This window comes from Pseudomyrmex gracilis, unplaced genomic scaffold, assembly GCF_002006095.1.
Source record: "Pseudomyrmex gracilis isolate BER0280 unplaced genomic scaffold, ASM200609v1 scaffold_19, whole genome shotgun sequence".
Taxonomy (NCBI): Eukaryota; Metazoa; Arthropoda; class Insecta; order Hymenoptera; family Formicidae; genus Pseudomyrmex; species Pseudomyrmex gracilis.
The window spans coordinates 353,858-376,983 of record NW_018020603.1 but is presented as its reverse complement, the minus strand read 5'-3'; the positions used below and the strand labels follow the sequence as shown (position 1 = coordinate 376,983).

The 23,126-nt window shown below is 36.1% G+C and overlaps 1 protein-coding gene across 10 annotated transcripts in view; it reads right to left on the bottom strand.

Moving 5' to 3' along the window:
• The window catches only part of LOC109851730 (dystrophin, isoforms A/C/F/G/H-like), a 401,655-nt gene that overhangs the window by 284,074 nt on the left and 94,455 nt on the right, over positions 1-23,126 (bottom strand). For all 10 annotated transcript variants that reach the window (XM_020422083.1, XM_020422086.1, XM_020422091.1 and 7 more), the window contains one exon: positions 4,025-4,130. In XM_020422083.1, coding sequence (XP_020277672.1) covers positions 4,025-4,130 — 106 coding nt within the window. The remainder of the gene's footprint in view (positions 1-4,024; positions 4,131-23,126) is intronic.

Below are 23,126 nucleotides of genomic sequence, written 5' to 3'. Positions count from 1 at the left end.
TATACACATATTAATAAAAGATTATATTATAAGATTATATTTTATAAAAATAATTATGTAATATGAATAATGACGAAGTAAGTAGCTTTAGTCAGAAAGTATTTCAATGTTAGAAAGGACGGAAATTTTTCAACGTCGCGGACAGAATAACAAACGATGCCTTAGCGACGGATTAATTGATCGATTTTAATTTCGAACAACACTGATAAAGCGAGTGTATGCGTCAAGACAAAACAAGAAGGCATTTTCCGCGCGAAAGCCGGGTCTTAACTGCGGAAGATAGAAACAGGCAGCAGGCTTATCTCGAGATACTTTCCTCCATTTTCGTTCTCTCTCTACTCATTCGTCAGGAAAGTCATAGGGAACACAGGCAGGAATACAAAATCCACCGGGGAGAAGGAATCGATGTGACGACTATACGTTCTATAGTGGGATCTACTTAGGCTTTAGCAGAATAAAGCAACGTGTGTTGGTGTAACAACCAGCTGGTATGGAAACGATTGAAAGAAAATCGATAAGTCGGTCTTTCGGTAGAAAATATCCCTTCGGGGTAACTCGTATAGCTCCTGAAATCTATCCCCTGAGAAATCTCTTCAAGTGAAGGTTACGAGGACGCGCGACTTTAAACAAATTTTCTTGACAACGGGATAAAAGATTTCCGATACCGTATATAGGTACCGTCTAAGTCTATCTCAAGCGCAATATCAATTATAGCGCCGAAGTAGGAAGAAACTTCGGAACGCGCTGAGACATCGAATCGATTTCTGAGACTTACTCACTCACTCATTCTCTCTCTCTCTCTCTCTCTCTCTCTCTCTCTCCCTCTCTCTCTTCCGGACTTGCGCGGACATAAATTGCTGAGCTTATTTGGGCAAATTGTAAGAGCCACGCGCAGCACCGACTACAGATATAACATAGGCAGCGATATTCCGGGCCCAACAGCAATTAACTCATTATGCGGGCGAGATGTATTATGTCTACCCGATATTCTTGATTTACGAGCTAAGCACTAAATGAAATATGCAAACGTATGCATCGTAGATTACACTGTTGAACTGTTGCAAGTTCAAAATCCGTAATTTATACTGTTATCTTAAACTCACGCGAAGATAGTGAACTGAAATTTGCTGCAAATATTGTCGATACTTGCGCATCACTCGTACAAGGTACACCCGAACTTTTCAACCGCAACACGCGTCTCTCGTGAAACGAAATAATGCAGCAAATTGAAATTTATGACCTCGCATAGTATTTTCTTTCTTAGTTTCCGCAAACTTTTGACAATTTCGAATATATCGAATACGTTGAACGTCAAACTAAAACCCGAGACACACAAAAAGCGAGTACAACAAAGCCGCAAATACGATATTGTTATAGCAAAGATGTTCAATTTATTCTTACGTCTATATCGGAAGATAAATGATGATGTCAAAAACACCGATCCCGTACCATTTGCCGAATGATCGTTTTTTTTTCTTTACGACACAAACCAACTCTCTCGTGACACATCCGCGGCACTGTGGTGCATCATCGCGTATGCATTCCGAGACGCATAAATTTACACTGATTAGAAGGGCTAAAACGTTGTAGGAACCGAGCTGAGAGAATACAGACAACTTCGCCAGGCAATTCCAAGACGGTGCGAGTTAACGCCACTTAAAGCGGCTCTACCGGCGAACAGCCGGGGATGAGAACGTGGCAATCTATGCACGTGAAATGTGCGGATGGTAGCGTGTCCCGTATATGTTTCGTGCTCGTAATTAAAGCCCAGCGGGTAACTGCAACACTTTATACAAGCGCATATACACGTGCCTTAATACAACTGGAAAGTGTGTCTTTCTCTCGTTCTCGATATTATTACGTACAATGTATAATAATATTGTACATGCAATATATATATAATATAAATTTTCACGACAACACACACATTTTTGCTTTTCTGTTTACAAAAATTCTTAATACGTTCGGACTAAAGACGTTTGTGAGTCTCAAATCAGAGATCTGGTTTTTAAACAATATAATTATTATAACGATCTTTTCAGTTTCCTAAATTACGTTTTAATTATATAGATGTTTTTTTCGTACTTTAAATATTATTTATTACTGATCTTAAAAATTTATAACAACTACATGCAACTGTGAAGAGAACTAAATGCGCGCAATTTTGCTAATATACACAAAGTGCACGTGAAATACATAAATTCAAACATTCACAGGCAATTGTGCAAAAAATTGCACACATGTTGCCCTGCAGAAAGGATCAATCTCGCGTGTTAAGCCATTTCAAGTCCAGGAAGCAGACACGCTACCGCGGTAATCTATGGTCACAGGAAAAAATTTACTTCGTAAGTCGCAAGAGCCGGTCGCTAACAAATGATTAGCAGCGTGTGATAAGGCCTCGTTCGCCACTAAAAAGTTCAACAGACCTAAAGATCGATGTGATTTATTAAACGTACCGTAGAGAGATGGTAGAACGTTGCTTTTGTCTCGATTAATACCGCAGCTTTTTTTATTCATTATCGTTTTACTTTATTTTCAGCAGAAAAAAAAAACACTGATTCAACCCAGTTCGAAGAAGACGTTAGGAAATAAGTAGCAATATATTTAATTTGCAAACTATTTAATAATTTAGCGTAATGTTAAATGTAATTCTTGTTTCTTGTAATATTTAAAGAGTTTTATTAATTTAACGTACCGCAAAGTTGTATTCACGCAAAGATATTATTAAATAACAAAGAAGAACGATGAAAACAATAGACGATTCGTCGTCCCAGTCAAGTAATGCGCTCCGGTAGAATTAGACGCGCAATGACTGCGGCTAATGTGGGACGAACAATGCTCAATGGAAGAAGAGGAAATTTCAGGAAGCTTGAAATAATTAGCGACTCCGCGAGTAATCTCTTTCATCGACTTCAAATTGCACCTATTCACGTAGATTTTAAAAGTCTGTATATAGAAGCGCGACAAAAACTTTTAAATTAATTAACTCTGATTGCACACGGCAAAGCACGAATACCGTGAATTATTATAACATTTTACGATTTTTTTTGTGTGATACGCATTTATACATATTTCCGTTATATATATGTTTTATGTAATAAAATACATGTGTGCACGAGTGTACGATATATATCTATTGTGGCTATAGATAGTGCGTAAAATATTTAACGTCAAAACGTTATTTTACATGAGAATAAAATATAAAATATTAACACGTGGTTAAAAACTATTGAAAAATTATTGAACTTCTCTGCGGTTGAAAAACCGCAGAAGTAGTAATACCTTTGTGTTACATCGCGCTGTCGTACAACGTTCAATGATAAATTGCTTCACGACAATTAATTTCAGAACGATTTGCAGATCGAATTTACATCGATCGACAGTTACTGCAATTTATTACAGTCTTCGGGCGAGCAATCAAAGCCGATAATTAAACTTCTAAACTTCGTCCGATTGCGGAAAGTGCCACGCAGGCAGGATTGCCTCTCTAGTATCAATTACGACGACAGAAACTCATTAAATCCATTAGATCTCAATGCACTTATCGAATGCTTTCCGTAAAAATATTTTCATTATTCGCCACGTAAAATTTGCGTCCGGTAATTCGGATTTGTGAACAAATTAAATTACTTTTCAAGGATTATTGCCGGTACTCGTCAATAATATGTGTAATAAGCTCGGAAATGAACGTTCGAACACGTTGTTTCAAAGTAATGTGTATAAAAAAAAAAAAAAAAAAAAAAGATGCGCCCACGCACATGTGATATCAGAAAGCAAGATTGTTGTAAGTACAACATAAAAAAAAACAAAACGAAAAAAACTTACCCTTGCCATGCAACTGCTGTCGATTCGTGTCGGCGCGTAAATTCTCGGCCGNCGGAAATGAACGTTCGAACACGTTGTTTCAAAGTAAAAAAAAAAAAAAAAAAAAAAAAAAAAAACGATGAGTCGAGAGATTTGTGATATCAAACACAAAGCGGGTTGTAAGTACAACATAAAAAAAAACAAAACGAAAAAAACTTACCCTTGCCATGCAACTGCTGTCGATTCGTGTCGGCGCGTAAATTCTCGGCCGTATGAACCAGCTCGTCCAATTGTGGTTTCTTTTGCTCCAACTCCCGCAAGACGTTCTGCAAGAGAAGCGAAAATAACGCGATTAGTACACACGAATGTTTGATCCGGTTAATAACCTTTATCGTAAAATGCAGCCACCACGAAGCACGATGCAAGTGCTTGCTGCATGCAACGGTGACGCAGCACATACGAGCCTATAATCGATGCGGACCGGCGAAACTGCTGCAAATTGCCATCTAATGGCTGGAAGTCAAACCGTGCGACATATAAGGGACACATTCTTTGTTCAAAAGTTTACGTGTCGACTCGGAAGCACGTGTTTTCAACGGACACGAGCATTTAGACGGTTTCCACTCAAACTTTGTAGTTACTGCAAATCGAATCAATTTTCTGCTTCGCCGCGTACTTTAATTATTACCGATATAAAAATACAATCGACGGTTCGGCAATCGTGTATCGGCATACACGCGCGTCAAGGCGTAATAATTTTTAAAAAATAAACTCACAAAAGCTTTAGTAAAAATAAAATTATATTTTTGAATAAAAGTGTCAGCTGATAAAAAGAAAAAACCAATTAATAAAGAATCTTTTCGGCTCCGAAGTTTTTAAACTCTAAGAAGCTTAGTTTAGTTTCTAAAAAGCAATTTTTTACCGCGATAATCACCTGACTACTGTTTTTTTTTTGCGTGTGCACATATTTTTATACAAATATCCTGTAGGTTTTTATACAAATATCTTTTTTTAAAAAATATTTTTTATAAAAAAAACATTCTCTTACATTTACAACCTGACGATCCGATGTAAAAGAATTCTACAGGCATGTTAGCTATCAAGCTCTCTTTCTCTCTGTTGTGCACGATATTGTAGCGAGAATCGCAAGCGCGCTTAAATAACAATACTTTTGTACAATATATTTTCGCGAAACATTCAGGTCGATCGCCTGCTTCTGCCCTGCTGCTGTAGAGCTACATTTGCCGCACAAACCTATCGATCGCTCGTAAGCTCTTTCGACGTACTGAGCCTCTATTCCCGCGGTTAGTTGTAGCAACCGCTACACGACGTTTCATCGGCACCGACACATAGATCACCATCAGCGATGATCTAATTAACATGTAATCTTGCTTTAAATGTTGAATTAGAGAGATACTTGCAACTACATTACAGCGCCAACTTGCGCAGAATTGTTAACTATATTCTAACTCGAACAAAAACACACAATGTAGACACAAACACAAAACCAGAGAGAAATCGCCACGCGAATTTTAAATACGTGTAGATGGAGACTAACGCAAATAATTCTTCGAAATAAATTGCAAAATTTTAATAACTCATTTGTAAATAAAACATCGCAAAATTATTATTTCTGCCATAGAAATATATATAGAATACACATGAGTTTGTTAAGATAAATTATAAGAGATGTAAAAGAGAGAATTCTGTATACACCGAATGAATGTAGTACATACACTACATAGCACTACGATCATAAAACGAGAGACGCATAAAGAACTCAGAGACCAAGAGATATTAAAAGTTTTTTAATATCTTGCAGTAAAAAGCTTTATATGCATTAAAACACACCATTAAAACTGAAAATCCTTTGAAATATATATCATATATATCATATATACATATACACATATATACATATATACATATATACATATATATATATATATATATATATATATATATACATATATATAATATCGGAATAAGACTAGTTTTAGAAATCGCACGATGTCGAATAGAAGTAGACTATTTATTAAAAATTTTTTATCAAACAATATTCCACTTTGATAAAAGAACGTTACTTTAAATCCGTGAGCTTTACAGAAAAAAAAAGAAAAGAGAGAAAGAATTACTCTATTTTTGAATAAAATAAACAATAAAACACAATATATATGTTGAGGCAAGAAAATATTTATGGAACTGTCGTCCCCCTTCGCAAGAGGATTACGATAACAATGTTAATAACTGTGTTAAGTCTCGCTAATCCGCGACGCTCCAGATAAAAGGATTGAATAGAAATGACTACGCCTTCCCCGTACAAGTGCGCTCCAAGTCTTAATCCGATTCTCGCGCTTGATTACTGATAAAATTAATTCTCGTGACGTTCGCCAGGCATGAAATGTTCCTTAGAGGTTATTCTCGTTACGTTTCTTTTCCGATATCAAATATCCAATATCAAGAAGAAGAAACTAAATTTCGCACAAGAACGGATCTTCGAAAGATATTAGCACCGCGATAACTTCTGCTCCCGCAGATCCAATAATCAATTCTTCCGTTCGTCAAATTATTAAACGCATTTTTCATCAATCGACGATATATTTAAGCTAAGAAAATCCCCAGGTTTTTTTTATTCTCGGCACTACTTGCGTTACAGTTCGGGATCTTCTCTCTCGGAAATGTCATATATATATAAAATATACATATAATGCATACACACAGCTGCTGAACGCACACAAATTAACTGACTGTCGCAAAACCGCCAGATTAACTTGTTAATCTAGCTAATTCACTTTATCCGCTATAGCTAGTTCCGTGTATCTAGCTTAACATTACATACTTTTCACACCCAATATTACGAATGTATTTCATCTCTGCGGCTAAATTTCTTGTGTATTTCTCGTGTATTTTACCTTTTTTATTTTATTTTATTTTATTTTTCTTCAATTTGTTTCACGTATGATAATATAATAATACAATATAATAATAATCATGATATGATATATATACAAAAGTGTATAATGTATATATAGGGTAATTCTGAAATATTTGCGCCATTTAGATAAAACAAAATAGAAAGAATAAAAATAATTGGCGCATAACCATTTTGTCACATGCTTTTATGTTATGTTAACATTTTGTTGTGATTTCAACTTGTTATTAACAAAACCATCGTCAGTTCAGTCAATTTTTTAACGTAATAAGTAACGTAACTCATTTCCACAGTCTTTTAAATAAGAGTAATTAAACGTTAAAACCTAAAATTATTTTATACGACATTTTATAACATTTTAGATTTTTGTAATTTATATCACATTTCTAGTTTTTGTTGAAATAAGTTTTGTCTTAAAGTGTTAAACAATTTTTACTGTTTATTATTTTTATTAAAAAGCTTATTATTATCCAGTGTTATCTAACAAGTAAGTATAAATGTCAGATAATAAATATTATATGTAAATATTTTAGTAATAAAAAAGGTATTTAATTCGCAATATTTTATTCTGATTCTTACTTATAAATTATTATTTTACTGATATAAATAAAAAATTAATAATCCTCATACTAATAATATAATTGTTAAGTTTTTTTCTACTCAATATTTTATATATTTAATTCTGAGTGAAACTTGTAAGCTTTTATAGATAAATAAAAGACCATATTCATAAATTTCTTATGAATCTTATATATGGCCATATATGACCCATCTCTATAAAATATATATATATATACATAGCAAAAATGCAAGTGTTTTTTAAAAGTGTAAGAACAAATATTTCGTGAGTTTTTTAATAGTAAAAGACAATATAAAATCTTTATTGATAAAGTTTATCTATTTTAAACACATCGTGTAACTAATACTTGAATTAAGTTTTCAATAGATGCGGCATATATATCGGAATTACCCCCTATTGTATTCAAATATACGAAATCGCACGCAATATTTTATGACATAGAAGAGGACCGTTAATCCACTTAGCGGTACTTTTACTTCCGCTTCCTATGCAAAGTGGAGTTATTTACATCCCTCTCTGTGTGACATAATCGATCGCGTGTTACTTCCGTGTCACTAGCCGCTCGGAAAGTTGAATGTACACTAGCTTTCCAAAAAGTTCCGCTCATGTTAATAAAAGTTATGCCACACGCAAAGAGTTCGTTACGTTTTAATGCAACACCACAAAATTTTAACAAATTGCATTTAAAAAATGCAATATTATTTAGAAAATTTATAAAATTCGCTCTTCGAACAGCGAAATTAGAACTTCGACTTGTGCAACATAAAGTTTTTCTATGTTCACGTTTTTTCTGCTATATATAACGAGATATACATTGTATGTAAAACTGTCTACACTGCATACACAGTTTTTCTTACTCTCCAAATACAATATATTCTCACATTCTTTTTCCATACTTAAATACAAGAGAAGAGAACAAAAGAGAACGTCAATCAATCGAAGAGTGATCGTAGGCCGTAGATAGAACACGTTAACCGAACACTCGAATCCATTCAAATAGCAAGAGCCAATGGCCTGACACATTTCCATTCCGCAGTAGTAACCAATGAAAATCCTGTAGGATTGAATTCGATGAAACAGGAGCTGTGAGAATTTCACCGGATATCTGGTATCCCTGCTATTGTGAACGTTATACAGAATAAAATTAAAAATATCTGCGTGTAAAAATTCATGCAGTTTTTTTTCTCTCAAGAGTACTAAGAAATCACTCGTTCAAATTCACGACAGTCTCACGCAATAATATCTCATATTCATAGAATTTTGTGAAAACTTGGAAAATTGTTATCGTCAGAGTATGAATTAAAATCACAATCGTGATTTGATCTGATTACGTGTTCACGTTTTATCCGCATTGAATACTATATACGTATAGGATCATGTTATTGCTTCTTACTAGCATAAACTGCACTAGCATAATCTTCATATGCATACGTTAATATGCATACATGCACTTCCGATAGAAGATCAACACGAAAGCTGCTAGACAAACGTTATTGTTCTGTTGTTAATATGGACTCATTGTAATGCTGTATTTGTTTTGTCATAAGACAAAGACGCAAGACTGCTAATGGGTACGTATCACCTTATACTGAAGATTTAATTTTAGCAAAGTACACAAAGTACGCAAAGTTCTTTTTTTTTTTTACACAATATACAATTCTTTGTATTTCCTTAAATAAATACAAATATTTTCTTAAATGTCTAATTATGTTATTTTGTTCTACTGGCTAGTTCACTTAATAAATTCTCGTAGATATTGAAAGTTTATTTCAAGAAATCGATATATGGTATCTATCATTTTTCATACGTTTATTGTAATATTGAAAACTTCGAATTTATTATATGATTAAAACTTTTACATACAATTTGTCGAAACAACGAACTCTCGTCAGAATCGGAATGTCCGAAACATTAAATAAAATTATTCTTAAATTAAGGGAAACTGAAACGCAATATGACATCTACATTAAATTATTTTTTTTAAATGTACGCGCGCAATATTGTAATAGTGTGTACATTTTTAAAAAAATAATTTGATATTTAATATTTATTTTAATATTGTGTATAATGATCATCTTTCAGATTTAAAAAGAAACATATTAATCGTATATATCTTTATAAAAACAGAATAATTATTTTTTTTTTATTTTTTAGTGCTAGATACGATTGTGTAAATTGTGTCAATTTACCCAGAATTTGTTGTCATATCTTTTACACAGAGAAACCGTAAATTAATTCATTTCTGTTTTTATGTTTCATTACAGTTAGTGAAATTATATCAAGTATATTTAAAGCATATCTTAAGTAAATGTATAAATAATTAATAATCATTGATTTCTAAAACAAACAATTGTTATAAATGATTTTTATAAACGCTAAAGAGAAGTTATAATAATTTTTTAGAAATGTACTACACAGACAATTAATCCCGTCCATTTGAATCAACTCATCTCGAAAACCTCATTTTTAAGTTTGTTGCAATGACAGTTAAATAAATATAAGAAAAATGATTTAAAATTGCGTAATATTTCTCACATTAAAACTATATGTATATTTCTCATGTCTAAAATGAAACTTTGCGAAAACAGAAATTTTATCACTAAAAAAACACGTAGAAAACAAAAATCTACTCGCTATGTCTAATTTTTATAAAAGTTTTTGTATTAAATATCACATGCCAGGTTTTTACTAAAAGCTATTTACGCGTGACCAGCACAATAATAGCGACCTGCATTATACAGAAGAATATTTTTCTGTAGTTAGTAAACGAGATATAAACTGTGTGACGACGAACACGGTGTGTGTGTGTGTGACATCTAGTTCCCGAACCGGGTTTCCTCTACATACCGAATTAAGTGACGTGGCAAGATAACTTTGTTAATTTTCACTTAACAACGCTTTCCTTTGTCTCCCATAGGATACATTAAACTTCATACGCATTGGCAATCAAGTTTTAATCTTCGTGTGAAATTACTCCGATATAATCTGGCAGAAAGCTTCTTGAGTAACATCAAAAGGAGATTCAACAATCCGATGAATACGATTTGTTGAAGTCTACTGTACGAGCAGATAACGAAATCTTGCTAAAAGACATAAAATGTGAAATGTGAAACCTAACACGTTTCAAACAAACGTAAACCTTTCAAGTATCATATATACAGGGTGGGCAGATATATAGAGAAGATTATACCGAGTCGAAAAATCCTGTATCACTATGCAGAGATTCGCAATATAATTAACAAGTTATTCATTAATAAAGATCCGCGAATGAGCGTGCATTCGTGCGCAAAAGACAGTTTCAGCGTTTGGCGCGCTTATGATTGCTACGTGCGCGGCAACTCAATGGGAAGAGTTAATATAAACAGCATATAATGAACATATTTTATGCTGTTGCCGTTTAATCATCGTTAGTTATTGAATTTTATGTAATATGTATATTATATGCTGTTAATATTAACTCATCCCGTTGAGTTGTCGCGCGCGTAGCAACCATAAGCGCGCAAAACGCCGGGCACGTGAATGCACGCTCAATTCGTGGATCTTTATTAATTAACAACTTGTTAATTAATAAGTTGTTAATAAATTAATTAATAACTCGTTAATTAATAAACTTGTTAATAAATTAATTAATAACTCAGAATTATTGCAAATCTTGCAAATCGATATCAGGACTTTTCGACTCACAATCAGTATAACCTTCCGCATCTCTCCACGAGCGGATGATTATATTACCGGACACCCCCTGTTCAATAGTAATCATATATGTTATTATATTTGCTTGTTGTTAACACTTAATCACTCTAAGATATATTTAAAAAACAATTGGATAATACAGGAAAAATATAAATAAAAGAATTAATGATAAAAGTCGAAATCTTCAGATGATTGAACAAAAGTTCGGAAATAAAATGATAGCGCGCAGAATGCCTCACAAATTCATGTTGTAGGCGCGTGTTTCCTTCGAAGAAGCGAGTTCCGCTCGCGGTCAGACCGTGAGTAAACGGCTCGTCGAAGAAAATTGGACACGAACAAAACTTTTGACGTTCCATTTAGCGCAATCCGTCGAAATGTTGGAGAAGCAATTTACCGGGAAGTAAGTAGAAAGTTGAACGTAAAACTTGGCGCCCCATAGCGTTTCAAACAACGCTCGCGTAAACGTGTCTCCCTACCCCCGAAACTGAGCAAGAAAATTATGTTTATTGTTCGCATCACGACAGAATTATACAGCTATTCGACACCGTAATAAAATTTGCATAGAATATAACGTAGCGTTCGAGCGATGCCAAAAACAAACTTCGTGAAATGTGTTAATGAAAAATCAGTTATTCTCTCTCTCTCTCTCTCTCTCTTTCTCACACAGACACACTGAGAATTCCGTTCGCGAAGCGCGCAATCGATCTGTACGTGAACCAATTAAAAGGATGCTTGAAAGGATAATGAAAAGCTTCGCAAAGAACGGCGCATAAGTTATGCGTTTTAGCTTTCGACTGGAAGATATATGGCCGGTTAAAGTCGTCGGCGCGAGTTACGAAGGTAACTTCTCAAACTATGAAATATTCCCTCATAAGCGACGCGATGGGTCTTACCCAGTAATGTCGTTCGTTACCCGAAGTGCAACGTGGCGACCGCATGCGAAGACGTGGAACTTCTCGATCGTCTCATACATTATTTGTCGCTACGCGTCCAAGAATATAAAAGACGACCGTTCAACTTAACTCACTTTTTGTTTTTTTTTTTTTGGCAACAACACGCTTTCTTTTTGACAAATTAAATCTATATCAACTTGCGATATAGAGATCTATGATGTTCAAAATTTGTTTTTTGTCTCGCTAGCTTTTTCGCAGTAGGTAATATAATCGTCGAAGGCATGCATACGTAAGGACAAGATTCGTAGCTCGCGCGCTTCGAGAACTGAAAAATCGTGACTGCAAGAAACATGAGTAAGTGCAAAAAAAAGTCGAGTTATATAATACGGACAAGGCGAAGCAAGACATTGAACGGCGACGTCGTGGCACAGAAACCCTCTCTGGAGAAAACTAAAAAGATGCTGAACAGAGAAAAAGAAAAGAAAGAGATAGATAGATAGAAAAGCTGAGAAAAGAGAAATGATTGCACAACAGAGCGTGTCTCGCCGAGCTGACTTACGAGCGGCCAACGAAAAATTTCACTGTACTATCGTTTCCTTCGCATGCTTATCCTCGATGCTGCACGTCGTCTCGTTCGCGGTTTTTAGTATGAAATATTTCCGCGAGAATCGCAAATTGCTTTTTCTCTCGCTCAAAGCGCGCGAGCGTCTTGTCCTCCTCTCCCGCGCAGTGACGATACATAGGAAAAAAAAATTCGAGCATTTTTCTCAAACGACATCGTTATTGACATCGTCGACGTGAACAAAGCGAGGGTATACAAAATTATCGAACACAACCAAACTCCGGATACACCTCGGAATAGTGTATCAATGCCAAAGGCAACGGGCGTCTTTATTCACGAGCCTCCGATTTCGATATATCGTCGACATATTTTACGTGAAATTTCTTCGCTAAGGGTGACAAATTTTGATGTTTTTGTTATTCACCCTGTGCGATGCAATATGATAGAATTTTATACAAAACCAACACGCCTAATCTAATTTATAAAATATCTATACTAAACGCATGCCAAAATTTAATTTATAAAAACAAACAAAAAATTCAATTGCAAGTTTATTGCAGATAATTGCTGTTGCCATCGGCACGTATTGATCGTATTTTCAAATACAAAAGATTAAATATCACACTGTCATGTCACACACACTTTGTTTGTTGCAATTTTTAATTCTGGCGTGAAATACCGACCGAAGAATCTAAAAGGGAAAACAAACGAGAGACCGAAACGTGGTCAATTTTAGATATTAACTGTGTTCTAGGTGAATAGTCGCCGCGTAAAGCTTCTCTCCGACTTCAAAGAGCCATCCCGTGCGCTCTGCTCCTTTTTATTCACTTACGTTAAAGCGAAGCTGCAAGGTGCCGGTGTACATGGACGAGGACGCGGCCGAGGACGTGCCGGTCTGCTGCGACTCCTTCCGATCCATCGCACAGAGTCTTTTACACTTTGCGTGGCGCGCGCGCACCCAAACTTTGACAAGTTCTTTTTTTATCCTTTGCTGAGAGAGATACGGTCACTTTACCGCCTGGTGTATCTAGCCGGATCGAACGAGGGTGCAATGCCGATGATTCTGTCCGATTTCGCGAGCGAGAAACTCGCGTTCGCACTTTAACTGCTCCCGCCACCGTCCGTTAAACCGGAACAGCTCTCGTGTAAAAAAAAAAAAAAAAAAAACTCACATGCGACCTGGATTAACCGAAACGCGTCTGTACGTTTTCACGCGACATAAAATTTGCCGGTAATTCTGAGTTCTTTTGGACAAATTGATTGAAAATTTAACACGATAAGTATTTGCAGCTGCGCCATACACACACACGTCGGAATTAAAACAAATGCCATCCGCGTTTTTTTTTTTTTTTTTTTCATATCAAATTTCAATTGCGAGCTTCCCCCGGTGAAAATTTTATATCTGTCACACGTATTTATTTCATATAACAGATGATGGGTTTTTACGAGCAATCTATAATCCGATGTATTTTTTAATAATAGAGCACGTTGTTCTCGCATAAACTTCGCGTCAATATTTCCGCGTCTAGAGTATTTTCCACTTTCCATACCGTGAAATAAATTTCCCGTGTAATCCATCACTATGTTATCGCAATCGCCTATACGCATCATGCAACGTAAAAAGAAAAAAAAATAAAATAAAATAACATAAAAAAGCTGCACAGTTCGTCATCTTGCATGAAGCTTCCGTGCGGCGTATATATCGGTCGCTATGAAACATCAATTTTTAATAACGTTAAAAGCAAGAAAGCTTACAAATTTAATCCTCAAAGAAAAACCTTTCTTTTTGCAGAGAATATCGTGTACACAAGCTACACAAAGATCCAATTGCTCGATCGAGATAATACATCTTTCGTAATCACGTAAAAACGCTAACACGCGCGTTCTTTTTAATGTTTTTTTTCTTTTCCATAGTAAACGACAACAACCGGGATGGAATTTAAAAAAAGAAATAAAAGAATGTTATAACGAAAATTAAATTCCTCCGGTCAAACATCAAGATATCAACAGAGACAGGATGTCAAATCTTCGTGTGTCAAACTGTCGGCTCATATCGGCCAGCGCACGGCCCCCGGTATTCGCATTATATGTGACGTATAATGCGCGAGTACAGGCGGCTACCCACAATGTCAAAACATGAAACTCACGTTCGAGACAGTGTTAGAGCGCGCAAAAGATTCAATTTCATCGTAATAAAAAGATTTTCGAAAAACGCGTACATATAAACTTCGAAATCGGATGTTGCCGTCAGCGTGCAGAAAAGCGCAAAAAAACTCCGACCGACGTTATTGGACGCGAGGTAAAAGATATTTATATATACTGTAAATCTTTAATGATGTCGTTTTCCTGTACGAGATATCGTACAAATATTTATTTTTACGACTCGAGACTCTCGTAACGATCAGTTTTCGCTCTTTGAAACCTAGTCGTTTGAACTTCTTCGATATATTTAAAATACCACGGCATATCTTGTCTGACGTCAAATCGATAAAGAATTTCGTATTTACACGAAGTGTAAAGAAAATGTAATTATGGATCTCGTGGTAGCTGTCACATGCACAATATTATGATAGATGTTTTGTATCAAAGACGAGAAACGTTTCAATAACGAACCACTTCTTGAGGAGATCAATATTTTAATAATATTTCTCGATAATTTAATAAATAATATTTCTCTCGCGCATAACGCGATAGTAGTTTTTTCCAACGTATGTATTTTGCAACTGTTATTTTATTATGTAAAGAAATGTGTAAAAATGTTTACGAATATACTTTACGGCTTAAATAACACGAAGAAGAAGGTGATAATATGGTCTCCGTATAAGATAATATGACCCCGTTTATGTCTGTTATTAAATAATGAATTCTAGTGATTACTTAGGGAATAAGTAATTTAAATGTCCGACGTTACGCAGTGTCATGTTTGGCTAACAAGCCAAAAGACAACAGTTATGTTACAACGCATTTTTACTTTAGAGATTTTGTAAATATATTTTCAAGATAGACTTTATTTAATTAACACACACATCCTTGTTGTTCTTAACTATTTAAACTATTATCTCAACAATATATTAATATTAACAAATATACATATATTTGTTAATAATATATATTTATAATATACATTGTGTGTGTTTATAAATATATAATATATATATATTTATTTAATAATAATCTTTATATTATATATTTATATAAATTTAAGTGTTTTTGTTACAAACTATCGATTATTATACAAGATACAAGTTGTACAAAACACATTATAAATAGAGAACCATATTATATCATCTTCTTTTTTATATTTCACGTGTCTTAATTTAATAACATTGAAAGCAAATTTTGTTAAAACCGAAGTAAAAAAAAATGTGCCTTTTATATTGAAACATCTCACACTCAGAGCTCCAATAAAACGCTTTAGTTTATACCAACCGCAGAGTTCGAACGGACAAATCCAGTTCCTCGTTTTCCTATTCGATATTCGTCCAGTGACGCCCGGGTTTTCGCCGCGACGAAGAGGGAGACGTGAGAAAGAGACAGAGGGAAAGCTGGATATACTGTATCGATTTTCGTTTCATTTGCTATTTCGCCAGCTGCACCCCTAATTTTCATTCCAAGCTCTTTCGTCAAAATTGCATTATCGATTCCATGTGCGATAACAAGTCTTGAATATCGGCAACAAGCGCATTCAATTAAGCACAATAGAATCGTGTGTTTGGAAACAACAAAGAGTTGGATTTTAAATCGTTACATAAATGAAAGAGCGAGGAGGGAGAAATTATTCATGAGATTTGCATCGTAAACCACAAGTTTAGTTTGCTTGTGCGAACGCAAGCACGATAAATTCATAAATAAATCCGATAGAGATAAAATAAACGGAGTAAATGCAATAAGATCAATCCGGTTCTTTTTTTTTTAAAGATGCAAAAACTATAAACAACTATACGAAGATATGCGCGCGATATTATGATCCGCCAAATTCAGAACTTCGTTCAATTTCATTGTCGAAAAATGTGCGAATCGATAACTGATACATATATATGTATATATATATATATGAGTTTTATTTCGCTGAAATTCTAACTAATTGTAATCCCGTATCGCGCGACGGCACATCTCACGAGAACCTATAAATATACGAATATTCAAATTTTCAGATAATCAACTTCCCATTCGTTAGCAAGCCAAATATTTATTATTCGCTGTGCACTGGCTAAATAACTACGTGCGTAAACAACACACACACACACACACACACGCGCGCGCGCGCGCGCGCGCCGAGAGCTGCGAGTTGACACTGAAAATCGTTTACCGTTTTCGAAAACGTTCGGAATACAAAAAAGTGCAACCGAGAGCGGTAGCGAGAAATGCGCGTTTACGTACGCAATCGCGTCGACGTGCGATCGTGTGCACGTGTCGACGATAATTAATAAATAACCTCCCGACGACGCCGTTACATGATTTTCGACGTACGCGTGTACGTCGATGGAAGCGCGACGTCAAACTGAATTCAACATCTGACGGTACTTCATGGGTAACCCTTGGTAACTAGGGAAACGTTATATATCTCTCCGTATCCCATGGGATACGAAGCCTATAGAGGGCAAAATTCGGGTGGAGCGTGCCCGTTTAGCGAGCGCTGCGAACTGTACAAAATTTAAAGCACAAGCGCGAGCGGTTCGTATGATATAAATCACACAGAGGGTTTCTATCAATTATCTCGTTTATTAGTTAAGAAGTTCTGTTTCGTCAAACCACTTAAGTCGAAACATTTATTGAAACTATAATTATAAATGGAAACTATAATGGATTTTGGAAGAAATATTCGACTGAAAATAGACGTGTGTGTTCAAAATATTGCAGAGAAAACGAGAAGATTATATTGTAACATTTCGCGATATTTTTCAAAAAAAATCGAAATGAAAGCATAAAAATCGCAATTTCGAGACCAAGTTTTGAAGTAGATAAAACTGCAAACCGTGGGTTTCAACCCGTCGCTGCCATTATATCTAATCCCATGGAACACGGATCGACAAAGAAGATGCGCGTTGCGCACGCGAAAAATACTCTCTACCGAATAACCACTAAAACACATCCCTTTTCTGAACTTCCATCGACAATTCTATTTTATAAAAACCTTTATTACTTTTTTACTCTTTTTCTCTCTCTCTCTTGATTAATATAAAACGTTTTTATAAAACGATTTTCTGTCATTATTGTGTCAATTTACAACTATCTTGCTACACACACACACAGCATTTTACCATAATATTTAAAATTGTTAAACGTCGGCATGTATGCACATAAATAGAAAAATTGTTTATATCTGTACAGATCTCGAGAGATTGTATAGTTTTTAGCTAATATTGATATCTACAAGTAATTATAATATGAGATTGAAAGCTTTATGTTTGATATTACATATAGTAATATTGTTTTAAATCCCGTAAAATATCATAAGCGTAAGTTGCATGTTTTTATAAAATAAAAACCAAAAAAAAAAAAAAACGATTATTTGTTCAGAAGAGAGAATAATCGTGCCAACACGAATGGCTTGGAATACTCTCGTGCAAGTCGTAGATAGAGGTTCGCTTAAAAGTATTGAAAATCTCGCGAGAAAAGCTCAGCAACTCGTACAGTCATGCTTATCAACCGCGAACATATTTTCCCCAGCGCTACGTCGCATCGCGTCGAGTTTCATGATTGCATTTTCCGTCGCCCGCGGGCATACGAATGAAAGATGCAAGAAGTGGAAACGGAGGTGAAATGGAAAAAATAATAAGTACGCAAAGAAAGCAAAAGTAAAGCGGGTAAGCTTTGCGACCAATACCGGATGAAATTTCATCAGATATATACTTAAGCAGTTTTACACGATCAAAATGTTTCTGCAATTCATAAGGCAAAACACAAAAACCAATATTTTCAAATTTTAATTATTTTCACGCGACAGCAGTTGTGCCAATTTCAAATTCCACAATTATCCAACATGATGGCAGCATAATAACATACGAGAAATAAACCGCGTGTCAAGTCAATTATACATTGCTTGTGACTAAACTGTTTAATTGTGTCTCTCGTCCAGGTACTACGCAAGTTAAATTGTAAAACCGAGTGTTTTATACTAATAACAGTCTTGTTTTTTTCAAATGCGTAATTGTGACACATCACGACAAATGTAACGAAAAAACCCTCACGTATATGAAGATGTACGATGTACGTCACAAACGCATTTGCCATTAAACCGAAGTACGTGTCGACCGACTACGCGAGTGACATAAAAGCAGCGGCAAGTCTTTCTTCCTCTCAGAGTCGTACAGACCAGAGAGGATCAAAAAAAAAAAAAAATCGCATCGTGTCGAAACTGAAGAAAGCTGAAATCGACACGTAAAAAAAAAAAAAAAAAAAAAAAAAAAAAAAACGTCAAGCTGAAAATGGTTGAAAGAAGACGTCACACACAGTCATTACTTTCCACGAATAAATACACATAATGTAAGTGCATTCAGTCATGCAAAAATCATCTAGGTATATTACAACACTACCGCGTTGAGCCAAGTATCATGCAAACAACTTCAAAGTCAAACAGCAAAACTTTTTTTTTTGGATTCTCTTGAAAATGACGATGACGATGAATTATCAGTAAAGAAAGACAAAGTGAAAGAAAAAACAAATTACTTGAAATGACGATAAGTTATCGTAAAGAGAGAGAAAGAGAGAGAGAGAAAAAAAATTACTGCTAAATACAAAATTATGAAAATGTACAAGATATCTGCGAGTTTTCATCATGAATTCATTGTCAAAGTCCGACGTTTCCTCGAGTGCGCCGAATGTTGGATAGATAAAAGTTGTACAAGTTGCGCGCGCGAGAGTATCGCGCGGTCTTTTGATATAAATTACAGAAATAATTATAGCGCTCAGCGACGCGGAAAGAAACTTCTCGTCGAAACTCGGTATAATTGGTTATCGTACTACTTTCTCTCGTCTCCAAAACTTCAAAAGTCTACAGTGAGGTAAAAAAATTTCCCAAAATCAAAAATACGATGAAATCAATGTGTGAGAAAACTTTTGTTAAACAATTAGCGAAAAAGAAATAAAGCAGTTTAGTTTTTCTAAATGCGCTTTGTCGATTTTTTTTTTTTTTTCATCGTTTTGACTAAATCCGATAACGTCACTGGCGACGATTGGGCTTCGCGAAAATGGATCGCGATTTTCTCCGAAGATCTGTGTACCGATAGAAACCCCGAGACGAGAAGACGACGAATTTCAATTTTCGCTTGGAAAATCCGCGACACTCTCCGTACGTCAGCGCTCATATATACCAGCCACATATACAAACTCTGAGCTCGCACGCGCGTTATGGAATGAGGACAGCTATTCACCGGATACCGGCGTAACCGGGAAATTGCGAGATCGTGGAAGGTTCTTCATAACTACAGGCGCTCTCCCCTGGCATTATTACTCGGCAAGTCCTCCACGGTATAAGGAGTGCAACCCTGAAATCCTTTGGACGAGGAGGTGGGAGTGTTTGGAGTCGCGATGAGATGGTTGCGCTGGAGTTATCAGACGCCGGCAACAAAGCCGGAACGGAGGAAATAATAGGGCGGACGTTTATTGCACCCGGTGTGTGAAGGACGTCGTCCGAGAGACGAAGAGAATGGGTTATGCGATAGCTTGTACGATAAACGTGCACAACGCAAAGCGAACAAGCTTGCGGTACAATCGGCGAGAAAGAGCGGCTCACGCGACTAGTGCGGATATCATTGCCACGATGGTGATTACAACCCTTCTTTTACGCGAACCGAGAAGATTCCTTTTGCGAGAAAATCAGATAACGAGATAATAATCTGGTAATAACACTTTGCAGATGTTCGCAGATACCATATAGGCTTGTAACACACACAAGTCCGCTTTTAATATCGGTTTAATTGAGATATGTATGTAAAAATCAATAACAAATGTATAATAACTAACATAAAATATATAAATTATTATATTAACGGAGAGAACCCCGGTTTAACATAAAACTAATTAATATTTATAACGCATCTCACTCACATACGCGTCACACGTCTCGTTCACATTTCACATACACGTTCTTGTTAATTTTGTATCTCTCGTAAAAAGATTTAGTTGTTTAAATATTCGAGTGACTGAAAAGTTACGTTTTACGTTAACGAACAACCTGGATCTTGGTAATTGGGCTTTGTAGAGCGAATCCTGTTACGTAGCAGGTGACGACAATGAGTTGTGTAATGTTAACAACGGAGCGAGCTTAAGTAAGCTCGACAGAGAAAAAGACAGAAAGAGAGAGAGAGAGAGAGAGAGAGAGAGAGAGAGAGAGAGAGAGAGAGAGAGAGAGAGATAGAACAGGACAAAATGTGCTGTGACAATTACGTCGAGTATAATTGTAATATGATTCGAAGAGAGCCACGCTTTAACGTGGCTGGATATCACAGAAACTGCAGAATCTTTTCGAACGCGCATATTCCATAATTAGTCTCCTTTAATTTACTCACAATTTCGCCGCGATTTTTGTAAGCAGAACAAACTCTTACGCCACGTACAAAATCCACAATGCGCGAAATCTCTGTCTATGCGTTATCTCTGCGCCTTCGGCGCGTCAAAATATCTCTTCCTCAGTTTCCTCTTTCAATCGGAAATCAATAACAACGCTGCCGTAACAAACCTATTGTTTTCGGTCACTCTCCCCCAAAACGCATTTCCCCCGAAATTTCAAATATCCGTTTTACGGATAAGACAACCGTATGATTCGTCATTTGGCAGAGAGCACGATGTCAATGATCAATCAAGTGTACCATTTGTCCTATTCACAACATTCGTTTGGCGCGCGGCGTAGGTGCAAGAAAAAAAATATGACTTCAGTTCCGCCGTTCGTATAGAGAGAAATTCCTGTTTGAAAAGAAAAATCATATGTATATATATATATATATACATATTTATATATTTTCTATATATACATATATCTTTTATATATATATTTTAATTCGCGGATAGGCCTCAAAAATGACTTACGAATCAGACAGGGTCTGTGAGACTCACACGACTTTAAGAAATCGAATATCTCCGCGAAAAATCAATATTTTTTCAATTTTGTGTTTTTGAATCGAAACGATATACATATATCGACTATTTTTTTTCCCGCAGCATTTGTATTATCGGGCGTAAAATTAATTTTTCCGCAAACAATTGCTGCCACATCGAAATTAATGACTTTTATTATCTCTTTTTTTTCTTTTTTTTAATAAAACATATCTAAAATCAAGTCTCAAATCATTAAAACAAAAAAATTGGCTGTCGTAAGACAAAATTACCACGCTTTTCGAAGTTAAATCGCGAGCGAAAATACTTGGCGCGGATTTAAATATGGCAGAGTGTTGGAATATGAGAGTCTCTGAAATTTGTAATGAGACTCTTGCGTTCGCGCGCGGAAGAATGCGGCTCGGAAAATGCCAGTTTCCTCGAAGCTGACGTTGTAAGTTTCCCAGACATAATGCACAAAGACGAGGGGAATGAAGGGACGTGCTATAATGTACTCTCGGGTGCCTTGGCCCGGGAAAATTTACGGTAAACGTTCGTATTATTTCCGTGGTAAAGTTTTTCATAGGAAAAAAAAAAAAAAAAAAAACCGCCGCGAGAGGATAGATAGAGAGGAAGGACCAGATATGCATATTCGAGGTGAAAGAACGTAGAAACATCTCTCGATGTGGCGCGCAACTTTTTACGACGAAAAACTCGCGCCATCGTTATGTGCAACGTTTGTTTTTCCACGATTCGGATGTAATGTTACATTCGCCACATTGTGAGAAAATAACGGTTGCGGCAATTATAACGCACACACAATGTGCACTAATTAAACAAATAATATTACCCCCGTTCTGATTAATTTACTTCTAACTTTGTTACGCCGATCGGACAAAGCGAAATTTCGCGTCGCGCTCGCAGTTTGGGATATCGATCCATTAAGTCCACTGCAATTAACAACCATGGCGGAATAACGCGCAGCACGACGTCGACGCACAAAGGAAGGCGTGGCAACGTTCGTCGGACTCTTAATGCCAATGCCAATGTCAGGGTTTTCCCGGTCAGTCACCCAACACACCCCTACCTTTGTGATCTGAAAACTCGTAGCCGGCTTCGCGCTTTCTCGCGGCCGCACCTTCGCCTTTTCCCCTTCTTTATCACCTTCAGCTGATAACTTTTCCGCTCATGGTATTGCGCTCTGGTAGACCAGATCTGCGAAAAAGATGGGCGAGCATTTACCCCTTCAGCGAGCGCTCCCGAATCAAACCCCGAGGGTCGAACAGTATCGACTGCATACTGAAGCACGACAGATCGCGAGCTTACCGACACTGGAGCTTTTAGCTCTCTCCTTGCTGGTTTTACCACTCGCTCTCACTCGTCATATGTTCGAAAAATAAGAACAAACGAAATAAATACACACAATAAAGTTTCGCCGCCACCTCGTTGGAAAGATCGACAATTGATAATTAAATGCAAGTCAGCTTCATGAATAAACTAGAAACAGCAAATATAATGTCTATGATTCCGATTTCGTGACTACTTGGCGTCGTTGTTGAAATGTAACAAAGAAGGGAAAAAAGGGAAAAAAAAACGACAGGCGTGCTTCCAATAATGCTACGCAAGCAC